Below are 13,821 nucleotides of genomic sequence, written 5' to 3'. Positions count from 1 at the left end.
TCTGCCTCTGCTACGTCTATTGCATAACCCATTATTCCCTCCGGGTAAGGATAACCCTAGACAGTTTGTCTGGTGGCAGACACATGGTTTTTATGATATTCATTAATTCCTATCCCCCACCAGAATAATTACCTTTGACACTTTGCGTTCTTCTTATAACATTCCCCTTCGAGAACATTTTGGTTATCTTCAACTTCGTCACTTTATTCATACTCTAATACGTACGCATCCAGGACCTTACCGTTTATCCCCTTTTGAAAGCCAGTGTAGACATAGACCTCATGCTCCAGGTCTGATCTCCCTGATTTATTCTTCCATTATGTCATATAGAACCCCTCCGGTTCGTTCCTACCATCAGCGTTGGCAGTCGGAATTAGGGGGAACCCTGGATCAACAAGACTGGCAGCTCATGACCCAAACATTATCTAAGTGTTCCAGGAATGTTATTATTCTTGAGAATGCCTACAAAATTCTATACCGATGGTATTATACGCCTGCCCGTCTAGCTAGTTTTATTCCTACCTATTCCCCGGTTTGTTTTCAGGGATGTCAACAATTAGGTACCATGGCACATATCTGGTGGACTTGTCCTAAGGTAAGCAGGTTGTGGATTAGGGTGTATGCCCTCCTCCGCACTATTCTTCATACAGACATTAAGCGTAATCCATATGAAGCGCTTCTATTTAAACCACTAGAGGGCCTTCTCCGCTCTGAACGGCAACTGGCATCACATTTATTTATGGCAACTAAGTTGACGATTGCGAGGGCTTGGAAGACTCCTGTTCTTAGCTTTGAGGCTGTCAAAAATCGGATGAACTTCATAATGGTCAATGAAAAACTGACGGCCATATTATTGGATACCCATACAAAATTTCTGCAGATATGCCATCCCTGGCTGGACGTAGCCCAGCCCTCGAGATTCGACCAGTCCCTTCTATCGCTATGAGGATGGATTCTGCCGTGATCCCCCCGGGGCCCCTCCCTCTCCCCCCTTTTTTTTTTTTTGTTGTGTGTCTGTGTGTGTTGTCCATGTCTCTCTACTATTTGTCTTTTTCTACTTTTCTGTTTACTCTGTTCTTAAACATAATTTACGGATTGTACCTGCTGTTCTCTGCGCTGCATCCGTAAGGCTATTTATGCAATCTAGATTTCTTTTTAAATTCTAGGTCATGAATATGTACTGTTTTTTGATGCGGCCTTTTCTCGGGCCTTTCCTGTTTATTATAATGTTGATATAGCAATACTTCCCTTTGGAGTTTACATTATCATTGCCCACAAAGGTCTGTTGCCCGTTCTCTCCCAACCTCCCTCCCCATCCCTTCCCTCAGGGCACCTATGTAAACTTTTCAGATTTTGCCTTTATCGATGCATGCCTTGCACCAGCTTCCCTTCATTTATTGTACTATGTAAATGTTGGTCATTGAATTTTTGTTACGATTGTCTGTTCATCTTTGCTTATTATTCAATAAAGCTTTTTGTAAAATAAAAAGGTTCCTGCACTAATTTTCTATGATTTCATTGCCATTTGCATTAACTTCTGTTAAATAAAGTCACAAGCCGCAATGAAATCAAACATCCAAATCGCATTGATCTGTGGTTTTAAAATCATGCTGAAGCAGTGTGATTTCAGAGCCGCACTTGTGTGAACCAGTGCTTAATGTTAGTGTATAATGCCATTCATGAAATGAGGATTTATGTAATTCTCTAGCATAGTTTTCCTTCTAAACATTCTAAAGAGACCCTTTGTGCTAACCTCATATCTTAACCACTTCAATACCGGGCACTTTTACCCCCTTCCTGCCCATGCCAATTTTCATCTTTCAGTGCTCTCACATTTTGAATGACAAATGCACAGTCATGCAACCCAGTACCGAAACTAAATTTTTATCATTTTATTCACACAACTACTGTAGAGCTTTCACTTGGTGGTATTCAATCCCCACTTGGGTTTTTTTATTTTTTCCTAAATTAATGAAAGACTGAAAAATAAAAAAAAAGTTTTCTTCGCTTCTGTTATAACATTTTGCAAATAAATAATTGTTCTTCATAAATTTAGACCAAAATGTATTGTGCTACATTTCTTTGTTGAAAATAACCAAAATCAGTATTTATTATTTAGTCTGTAGTAAAGTTATAGAGTCCACCAACTATAGTGTATCTGAAAATTGATCAATCCTGAAGTACTGACAGCCAATTTAATTTCTTGAGGCCCAAAAATGTCAGAACAGTACAGATATCCCTCAAATGACCCCTTTTTGCAAAGTAGACAGTCCAAGGTATTTAGCAAGAGGCATGGCAAGTTTTTTTAAGTTGAAATTTTTTGTCATCATTTTTTGAAAAATGAAGACATTAAAAACAGTTTTCACAATTTGTTTTCACATACTGTCACCAGTACAGTACAGCATCATCATATAACTGGTGTGGCATTGATCAGGGACACTGACTGAAGATAGTACAAAAAAAAAACATGTTTTTTAAATTTTTCTATGTGTTTATTATTTTTTTAAATTTCTATTTATTCATTTATTTATTTTTTACATTTCATAACACACTGTGTCCAGAGTAGTATAATATTACCATGGTAATATTGTACTACTCTGGGGAAGTGATCAGTACAGTTTTTACACATTATGATTGTTTATAGCAAAGAATTTCTTTGCTATAAGCAAGCATTTAACTGAATGAAATTGATTGGCCACAGATAATCACTTGACACCTGCAGGCATGCACGAAGAACATCATATGACACCCACCTGGATTTACACGAGTCCCGCTCGGCCATCATGTTGCTATTGGTCGAGCGGGAAAAGGTTAATATCAAAGCCATGGAGGTTGATTTACTAAAGTTAGAGAGTGAAAAATCTGGTGCAGCTGTGCATGTTAGCCAATCAGCTTCTAACTTCAACTTGTTCAATTAATTTTTGACAAAAAAAACCCTGAAAGCTGCACCAAATTTTGCAAACTCCAAGTTTAGTAAATCAGCCCCATGATGTTTCTCACCTACTCTCTCCACTACTAGACACATATTTGCAGTGTTTTCAGAATTTAGACAATTTGTCTGTTCAATATTTAATACAGTCTAAATTATTACTATGGAAGCACATTAATAACATGCAACACTAAGTACAGTATATTCAGTCTCAGAATGAATATATATTTCTAACAATAATCTTTGTTTATTTTTAGTTTAATTTTGTGGGCAAGTTACTTGGACCAAGAGGAAACTCCTTAAAGCGATTACAAGAAGAAACTAGCGCAAAAATGTCTATTTTGGGAAAAGGCTCAATGAGAGACAAGGAAAAGGTAATTATGATTTTGATAGCATGTTTAGTGTAAACGTTATGTGATAAAATGCCACTTGGTAATGATGCAAGAAACAGTGTATTATTACATTAGGCCTACAAAAGCTGATACATGTTTGGTTACTGTGGAAAAAAATTTATGAATAATTACTGGAACTACTTATACTTTATTATATGAATGTTCTGTATACAAGAATTGTTGGTTTATACTATTGTTTGACCAGTTGGGTCAGTGAAGGAGTTGTAAAAGAGAAATGGTGGCTTTTGGTATGACTTTGTAGCACTTTGTACTATAGACTACGATTTTGTTGGACACTTGGAATTTTAGTGAAATAAACAGATCTTCAGCAATGAACTGAAGCCATCAGCATTTAAAAGTCTTTCCTGTGAAATGTTCTGACGTCATCCAAAATGTTTCAAATATTTTAGTAGTAAAAGAAATTGGAAAGAATCAAATGTATAGACCACGAACAACTAAAATACTTTAAATTAAAGTAGAACTTTAAAATCTTTTTCTAAAGATCTCATTTTAATAGTAATGATATTTATCCATCTTTTGAATTACCATAGAATTGAGTGAATTAACCTTTTATTTACTGTGAACCAGTCAATACATTTTTAATTTGAAAGAGAAATATATATATATATATATATATATATATATACAGTGGGGATCGAAAGTTTGGGCACCCCAGCTAAAAATTTGTATTAATGTGCATAAAGAAGCCAAGGAAAGATGGAAAAATCTCCAAAAGGCATCAAATTACAGATTAGACATTCTCATAATATGTCAACAAAAGTTAGATTTTATTTCCATCATTTACACTTTCAAAATAACAGAAAAAAAAAAATGGCGTCTGCAAAAGTTTGGACATCCTGCAGAGTTAATTTCTTGTACTGCCCCCTTTGGCAAGTATCACAGCTTGTAAACGCTTTTTGTAGCCAGCCAAGAGTCTTTCAATTCTTGTTTGAGGTATCTTTGCCCATTCTTCCTTACAAAAGTCTTTCAGTTCTTTGAGATTTCTGGGCTGTCTGCTCTTTTAACGTCTATCCATAGATTTTCAATTATGTTGAGGTCAGGAGATTGTGAAGGCCATGGCAAAACCTTCAGTTTATGCCTCTTGATGTAATCCCTGTGGATTTCGAGGTGTGTTTAGGATCATTATCCATTTGTAGAAGCCATCCTCTCTTTAACTTCAGCTTTTTCACAGATGGCATCAAGTTACCATCCAAAATTTGCTGAAATTTTATTGAATCCATTTTTCCTTCTACTCGTGAGATGTTCCCTGTACCACTGGCTGCAACACAACCCCAAAGCATGATTGATCCAACCCCATGCTTAACAGTTGGACAGAGGTTCTTTTCATTAAATTCTGTGCCCCTTCTTCTCCAAACGTACCTTTGCTCATTTCAGCCAAAAAGTTTAATTTTAACCTCATCGGTCCACAGAACTTGTTTCCAAAATGCATCAGGCTTGTCTATATGTTCATTTGCAAAGTTCAAACGATGATTTTTGTGGTGAGGACGTAGAAGAGGTTTTCTTCTGATGACTCTTCCATGAAGACCATATTTGTACAAGTATCTCTTTATAGTGGAATAGTGTACCACAACTCCAGTGTCTGCCAGATCTTTCTGGAGGGATCGCGCAGTCAAACGGGGGTTTTGAATTGTTTTTCTCACAATCCTGCCAGCTGTTCTGTCTGATATTTTTCTTGGTCTTCCAGATCTTGCTTTAACTTCCACTGTTCCTGATGACTGCCATTTCTTAGTTACATTCCGAACAGAGGATATTGACATCTGAAAATGCTTTGCTATCTTCTTATAGCCTTCTCCAGCTTTGTGAGCTTCAACTATTTTCAGTTAAAGTTTTCTAGACAACTGCTTAGAAGAACCCATGGTGCTGATTTGTTGGGGCAAGGTCAGATGAGTCTGGGCATTTAAAACCTTTGAGATTGACATCACCTGGTCTTCCCAGAGGATGATTGAGAACAATCCATGACACTGGCAGGTCTCAGCTTGGCAAAGGGGGCAGTGCATGCTATAAATTCTGCAGGGTGCCCAAACTTTTGCAGACGCCATTTTTTTGTTTTCTGTTATTTTGAATGATGGAAATAATGTAAATGATGGAAATAAAATCTAACTTTTGTTGACATATTATAAGAATATCTAATCTGTAATTTGATGCCTTTTGGAGATTTTTCCATCTTTCCTTGGCTTCTTTATGCACATTAATACAATTTTTTAGCTGGGGTGCCCAAACTTTCGATCCCCACTGTATATATATATATATATATATATATATAGTGAATAAAGCTCAAAGTCCTTCTAATAGCTTTTTTTTCCATACATACAAATGCATTGGGAACACTACACATTCTATTCCAAATCAAAACATGAAGAAAAATATATCAAATTTGTGTTGTTCCTCTAAAAAAAATTGAAGAAAAGTGAATATTAGACTGTTCAAAAAAATAGCAGTGTTTGTATTCTTCTTTACAAACTCAAACATTCACTATATAAACTGAAAAATGTTTGAAGATTTTGCTTTCCTTTGAATCACTTAATTAATATTTAGTTGTATAAGCACTGTTTCTGAGAACTGCTGTACATCTGTGTTGCATGGAGTCAACCAACTTCTGGCACCTGTGAACAGGTATTCCAGCCCAGGATGATTGGACTACATTCCACAGTTCTTCTCTATTTCTTGGTTTTGCCTCAGAAACTGCATTTTTGTTGTCACCCCACAAGGTTTATATTGGATTAAGATCCGGGGATTGGGCTGGCCACTCCATAACGTCAATCTTGTTGGTCTGGAACCAAGATGTTGCACGTTTACTGGTGTGTTTGGGGTCATTGTCTTGTTGGAACACCCATTTCAAGGGATTTCCTCTTCAGCATAAGGCAGCATGACCTCTTCAAGTATTCTGATGTATTCAAACTGATCCATTATCCCTGGTATGCAATAAATAGTCCCAACACCGTAGTATGAGAAACATCCCCATATCATGATGCTTGCGCAACCATGCTTCACTGTCTTCACAGTGTACTGTGGCTTGAATTCAGTGTTTGGGGGTTGTCTGACAAACTATCTCCGGCCACTAGACCCAAAAAGAAGAATCTTACTTTCATCAGTCCACAAAATGTTGCGCCATTTCTCCTTAGGCCAGTCAATGTGCTCTTTCGCAAATTGTAACCTCTTCAGCACGTCTTTTTTTCAGCAGTGGGACTTTGCGGGGGCTTCTTGCAGATAGCTTGGCTTCACATAGGCATCTTCTAATTGGAACAGTACTCATAGGTAACTTTAGACCTTCTTTGATCTTCCTGGAGCTGATTGTTGGCTGAGTCCTTGCCATTTTGGCTATTCTTCTATCCATTCGAATGGTAGTTTTTCGCTTTCTTCCACGTCTTTCAGGTTTTGGTTGCCATTTTAAAGAATTTGCGATCATTTTAGCTGAGCAGCCTATCATTTTCTGCACTTCTTTATATGTTTTCCCCTCTCCAATCAACTTTTTAATCAAGGTACGCTGTTCTTCTGAACAATGTCTGGAACGACCCATTTTCCTCAGAATTTTAGAGACAAATGCACTGTAACCAGCATGTACAGCATTTGCTGCCTTCCTTCCTTAAATAAGGGCGAAAATTGCCACCTGTTTTTCAAAGAATGAATTACCTCACTAATAGAACTCCACACTGCTATTATTTTGAACATGCCTCTTTCAATTAGTGATTCAATTACACAAAATCAGCAGCATGCATGTCATGACTGTTGGGTCTGTTGGATTTCTATTACTCTACCACACCTGCTAGTAAATTATTTGCCATGCAGAAATATCATTTCTACCAAAAACAGTGATTGATCAGGTTAGTGATGTCTGACTGCTATTATTTTGAACACAACTGTATATACACACACACACACACACACACTATATTGCCAAAAGTATTGGGACACCCCTCCAAATCATTGGATTCAGGTGTTTTGATCACCTCCATGGCCACAAGTGTCTAAAATCAAGGACCTAGGCATGCAGACTGCTTCTACAAACATTTGTGAAAAAATGGGTTGCTCTCAGGAGCTCAATGAATTCAAGCATGGTACTGTGATAGGTTGCCACCTGTGCAATAAGTCCATCCGTGATATTTCCTTGCTACTAAATATTCCACTGTCAACTGTTAGGGGTATTATAACAACATGGAAGAAACCGGGGACAACATCAACTCAACCACCAAGTGGTAGGCCACACAAAATGACAGAGTTGGGTCAAGGCATGCTGAAGCACACAGTGTGCAGAAGTTGCCAACTGACCTCCAAACTTCATTTGGCCTTCAGGTTAGCATAACAACAGTGCGCAGAGAGCTTCAGGGAATGGTTTCCATGGCTGAGCAGCTGCATCCAAGCCTTACAATACCAAGTGCAATGCAAAGCATCAGATGCAGTGGTGTAAAGCACTGAATGTTAGAGTAGTGGAGACATGTTCTCTGGAGTGATGGATCGTGCTTGTCTAGTAAATGATGACATTTCTGGGTTTGGCGGTTGCCAGGAGAACAATACTTGCCTGACTGCATTGTGCCAAGTGTCAAGTTTGGTGGAGGGGGGATTTTGGCATGGAGTTGTTTTTCAAGGGTTGGGTTTGGCCCCTTACTTCCAGTAAAACATCAGCATACCAAGACATTTTGAACAATTTCATGCTCCCAACTTTGTGGGAACAGTTTGGGGATGGCCGCTTCCTGTTCCAACATGACTGTGCACCAGTGTACAAAGCAAGGTCCATAAATACATGGATGAGCGAATATAGGGTGGAGGAACGTGACTTGCCTGCACTCAGTCCTGACCTCAATCCGAAGAGTCTTTGTCTATCCTTTGTGACACAAAATGGCGTACACAAATTGTGATTAGCTTCTATTGCCTTAGATCCCTTTTGGTGGGCCCTTATCAACACTCAGAAACAACTGTCGTGTGAAGTTAGGCTTCAATAATTTCAGAGTTTAGCAGAACAACAGTGCGCAGAGAGCTTCAGGGAATGGGTTTCCATGGCTGAGCAGCTGCATCCAAGCCTTACAATACCAAGTGCAATGCAAAGCATCAGATGCGGTGGTGTAAAGCACTGAACGTTAGAGTAGTGGAGACATGTTCTCTGGAGTGATGGATCATGCTTGTCTAGTAAATGATGACATTTCTGGGTTTGGCGGTTGCCAGGAGAACGATACTTGCCTGACTGCATTGTGCCAAGTGTCAAGTTTGGTGGAGGGGGGATTTTGGCATGGAGTTGTTTTTCAAGGGTTGGGTTTGGCCCCTTACTTCCAGTAAAACATCAGCATACCAAGACATTTTGAACAATTTCATGCTCCCAACTTTGTGGGAACAGTTTGGGGATGGCCGCTTCCTGTTCCAACATGACTGTGCACCTGTGCAACCAGTGCAAAGCAAGGTCCATAAATACATGGATGAGCGAATATAGGGTGGAGGAACGTGACTGGCCTGCACTCAGTCCTGACCTCAATCCGAAGAGTCTTTGTCTATCCTTTGTGACAGAAAATGGCGTACACACATTGTGATTAGCTTCTATTGCCTTAGATCCCTTTTGATGGGCCCTTATCAACACTCAGAAACATCTGTCGTGTGAAGTTAGGCTTCAATAATTTCAGAGTATGCATATAATTCAGGATCACTAATGCCTGTTTTTCATTTCTGTAATATCTTCATCACAGATGCTTCTAGAACCCAAGGCCTTTCAAGGCTTTTTGAATCAATGTTAGACCAAAGTCAAAATTTAATCCAGTGAACTTACTTTTTGACAGATCTAAGGTGCATTATATAATTCCCTTGTTGTCTGGGCAGGCTCTTCCTAGGACCTCACAATAATGAAGTGAATAACATCATCAACTTCATCTCAACATACCAACCATAATATTTATTTTCTCCTCCCGGAACTTCCTGCTTCCTTGTCACCTCTATCCATGCTCAACTCCAGGACTTCTCCAGAGCCTTTCACATCCTGTGGAACTCTTTACCCTAATCTGGGGAATATGGGGGAATCAGAACTAGAGATGTACATGAAAAATGTTTTGTTTAGTTTTGGTTTTATTCATGAAGTAAATCATTTTGTTTCATCATATCTGTTATGTTATAATGATTCATTTTCAGAACTATTTGTTATTTTGGAAGATTATATATTCTTTGTTTCAAATCGATTCATATTTGCAGACGTTCTGTTGTTCTTTTGTTATTTCAGAAGATTGGCTATGCTTCTCTTATCTGAAAAAAAATGCATTAATCCAAAATAATATGTATTAATTCATTGTGTTATTAAGTTGAATTAATAATGTCCCCTTTCCTAAGTGACTTTGTTGGACAGTGCACAAACAAATTCAACAAATGGTCTATCAAGTTCAACCCCAATACAAAAAGAATCTTATTATAATACTAATTCTACACTCACTAGATAAAAAAATGAATGGATCCAAATCTGGATTAATTGAATTTAGTTACTATTGTGATTTGAAGATTCGGATACAATAAATCTCCAAATCACACAAATTGTCGTCCAAATTTCTATTCATGATGAATCGAATCCCACATGTCTATTCAGGACCTCTTTTCTCCTGCTGGTGACCCCTCTAGTGATGAATCCTAGAATTCTATTGACGTTTCAGTAAATAGAGTTGGAAGGCAAATAGAGTAGGATATAGTTAGAGATGAGCGAATTATTCAAAAATTCGATTCGGCTGATTCGCCGAATTTGCGGGAGAAATTCAATTCGATGCGAATTTATTCGCCGTGAATTTAACTTATTAAAAGGGTTTCTAGGCTTCAGAGAGCCTTTATATTAGTGCAGAACACTGTACCTTTAATTTAAATGCCCTTGGAGTCTGCTGGGGAAGAGAAATAATACTGTCAGTCAGTATGACATGCAGATGAGTGCCGTCGATCTTAGAATCACCGCACACTTCACTCATTTGGGCAGTCACGGGGCACGACGAAGAAGAAGAAGAATGAAAAGAAGAATGAAAAGAGGAAGAAGAAGAATGAAAAGAAGAAGAAGAAGAAAGAAAAGAAGAAGAAGAAGAAAGAAAAGAAGAAAAAGAAGAAAGAAAAGAAAGAAAAGAAGAAAAAGAAGAAAGAAAAGAAGAAAAGAAGAAAGAAAAGAAGAATGAAAAGAAGAATGAAAAGAAGAATGAAAAGAAGAAGAAGAAGAATGAAAAGAAGAAGAAGAAGAATGAAAAGAAGAATGAAAAGAAGAATGAGAAGAATGAAAAGAAGAATGAAAAGAAGAATGAGAAGAATGAAAAGAAGAATGAAAAGAATGAGAAGAAGAATGAAAAGAAGAATGAAAAGAAGAATGAAAAGAAGAAGAAGAAGAATGAAAAGAAGAATGAAAAGAAGAAGAAGAAGAATGAAAAGAAGAATGAGAAGAATGAAAAGAAGAATGAAAAGAAGAAGAAGAAGAATGAAAAGAAGAATGAAAAGAAGAATGAGAAGAATGAAAAGAATGAAAAGAAGAATGAAAAGAAAAAGAAGAAGAATGAAAAGAAGAATGAAAAGAAGAAGAAGAAGAATGAAAAGAAGAAGAAGAAGAATGAAAAGAAGAAGAATGAAAAGAAGAATGAAAAGAAGAAGAAGAAGAATGAAAAGAAGAATGAGAAGAAGAATGAGAAGAAGAATGAGAAGAAGAATGAAAAGAAGAATGAAAAGAAGAATGAAAAGAAGAATGAGAAGAATGAAAAGAATGAAAAGAAGAAGAAGAAGAAAGAAAAGAAGAATGAGAAGAATGAAAAGAAGAATGAAAAGAAGAATGAAAAGAAGAAGAAGAAGAATGAAAAGAAGAATGAAAAGAAGAAGAGGAAGAATGAAAAGAAGAGGAAGAATGAAAAGAAGAAGAAGAAGAATGAAAAGAAGAAGAAGAATGAAAAGAAGAGGAAGAATGAAAAGAAGGAGAATGAAAAGAAGAATGAAAAGAAGAATGAGAAGAATGAAAAGAAGAATGAAAAGAATGAAAAGAAGAATGAAAAGAATGAGAAGAAGAATGAAAAGAAGAATGAAAAGAAGAATGAAAAGAAGAAGAAGAAGAATGAAAAGAAGAATGAAAAGAAGAAGAAGAAGAATGAAAAGAAGAATGAAAAGAAGAATGAAAAGAAGAAGAAGAAGAATGAAAAGAAGAATGAAAAGAAGAAGAAGAAGAATGAAAAGAAGAAGAAGAAGAATGAAAAGAAGAATGAAAAGAAGAATGAGAAGAATGAAAAGAATGAAAAGAAGAAGAAGAAGAATGAAAAGAAGAATGAAAAGAAGAAGAAGAAGAATGAAAAGAAGAATGAAAAGAAGAAGAAGAAGAATGAAAAGAAGAATGAAAAGAAGAAGAAGAAGAAGAATGAAAATAAGAAGTAGAAGAATGAAAAGAAGAAGAAGAAGAATGAAAAGAAGAAGAATGAAAAGAAGAAGAAGAATGAAAAGAAGAAGAAGAAGAATGAAAAGAAGAATGAAAAGAAGAATGAAAAGAAGAAGAAGAAGAATGAAAAGAAGAATGAAAAGAAGAAGAAGAAGAATGAAAAGAAGAGGAAGAATGAAAAGAAGAAGAATGAGAAGAAGAATGAAAAGAAGAATGAAAAGAAGAATGAGAAGAAGAATGAAAAGAAGAATGAAAAGAAGAATGAAAAGAAGAATGAAAAGAAGAAGAAGAAGAATGAAAAGAAGAATGAAAAGAAGAAGAAGAAGAATGAAAAGAAGAGGAAGAATGAAAAGAAGAAGAATGAAAAGAAGAATGAAAAGAAGAATGAGAAGAAGAATGAGAAGAAGAATGAAAAGAAGAATGAAAAGAAGAATGAAAAGAAGAAGAAGAAGAATGAAAAGAAGAATGAGAAGAATGAAAAGAAGAATGAAAAGAATGAGAAGAAGAATGAAAAGAAGAATGAAAAGAAGAATGAAAAGAAGAATGAAAAGAAGAAGAAGAAGAATGAAAAGAAGAATGAAAAGAAGAAGAAGAAGAATGAAAAGAAGAAGAAGAAGAATGAAAAGAAGAATGAAAAGAAGAAGAAGAAGAAGAATGAAAAGAAGAAGAAGAATGAAAAGAAGAAGTATTCCAGTACAGCAAAAAGTGTATCTGCAGAGAGCTCCGCTATTTCTGACAGTTCTCTGACAGTTCCTTCACATTTACAGCGGTTGAAACATTGTATCTATTTATTTCCGAATAAAAACATCTGTATCCTAAATGGAAACAAATAGATACAATGTTTCAACCGCTGTAAATGAACTGTCAGAACTGTCAGAAATAGCGGAGCTCTCTGCAGTGACACTTTTGCCGGCTGATCGGGAAAAATTTGATTTGTGCACCCGAAGTTTGCTAAAATTCGGATTCGATGCGAATCAAATTTTTCCTGTTATTCGAAACGAATTCCACTTCGCCAGGTTCGATTCGCTCATCTCTAGATATAGTCCCTAGTCATGAAATTTTATTTTGATTTCACATAATGCATTGTTAAATACAAGTAGTTTTTATCTTTAAAGGGTTATATTTACTAATTACATATACACAGTGACATGTTAGGAATACTTGATATCTGACACTGAGGACAAAGGGGAGTGAGCTCTGCTTTTGATGCGATACATTTCATATAGACTGTATATCTTACTTTATGCACACTTTAGTTGAGTACATTTAGAATGGCGTTTTATTTAAATTTTCACTCCAAGAGGACTAAGTGTAAATCCTGTAGTCAAGTAACCCCAACTGTGAAGTCACACAGGGAATTCCCTGTCTTGACTCGCTGAAATTCATACTGAGCAGCTTCAATATAATTTGCATCACAAAGTTTAACATTTTGGTATCAGTGCATCAGTAGGTCACTTTGCCACAGTGGAGAGCAGCTGGAAGGTAAAGCACTCCTTCATCTCAAGCTTTCTGCAAAAAGAGATACTATTATAATAATTTATATTATTCAAAATTAACATGTCTTGCAGTTAAAAGGAATGCAGTAATTTAAGACTTTTCAGTATCCTTAGGGAAAAAAAAGGAAAATAAAATGTTTGATCATAAACCTGACTATAAGTCAAGTATTTTATTTAGTTAAAGAGGCAATTTTTTTTCTTGTATATATTATTAAGTATTAAGCACGTCTAGAAATTATGGATAAAAGCAATTAACATTACTACTTGATGTTATATTACAGTTTTTTTCAATAGTGTAATTTATTTTTTGTTCTGAAACGGATCCCCTTCTAATTTCTAGGGATGAACACATCTTTGCTGCCTGCAGTGTGAAATATTCCCTGGAGATGTTGTACTAAACTAGAATACATTTGAGTAATAATGTAATGATATTGCCCAGTAGGCATCTCTTTTAGAATGTAAACAGTTTTATTCTGTATTTCCAAATGGTGTTATTATAGTAAAATTGCAGGTGCTGTGTTGACATACTGTGAAAACACGCAGTTCAATTACACACTATTCTCCCATGTATTCAAGTGATATATATATATATATATATATATATATATATATATAATGACATTGTGAAAGGAGATATCA

The 13,821-nt window shown here is 36.1% G+C and overlaps 1 protein-coding gene across 5 annotated transcripts in view; it reads left to right on the top strand.

Moving 5' to 3' along the window:
* KHDRBS2 (KH RNA binding domain containing, signal transduction associated 2) overlaps positions 1 to 13,821 on the top strand; it is a 457,209-nt gene that overhangs the window by 141,201 nt on the left and 302,187 nt on the right. For all 5 annotated transcript variants that reach the window (XR_016313303.1, XR_016313304.1, XR_016313305.1 and 2 more), the window contains exon 3: positions 3,187 to 3,303. Coding sequence is in view for 1 of the 5 variants with exons in the window: in XM_089681314.1 (XP_089537440.1) it covers positions 3,187 to 3,303 (117 nt within the window). In the remaining 4 variants the exon portion in view is untranslated. The remainder of the gene's footprint in view (positions 1 to 3,186; positions 3,304 to 13,821) is intronic.

Source organism: Staurois parvus, unplaced genomic scaffold (assembly GCF_062004578.1).
Source record: "Staurois parvus isolate SC_StPar_1 unplaced genomic scaffold, SC_StPar_1.0 ptg000264l, whole genome shotgun sequence".
NCBI lineage: Eukaryota > Metazoa > Chordata > Amphibia > Anura > Ranidae > Staurois > Staurois parvus.
The sequence above is the reverse complement of the archived record's forward strand: the minus strand, read 5'-3'. Positions and strand labels throughout refer to the sequence as shown.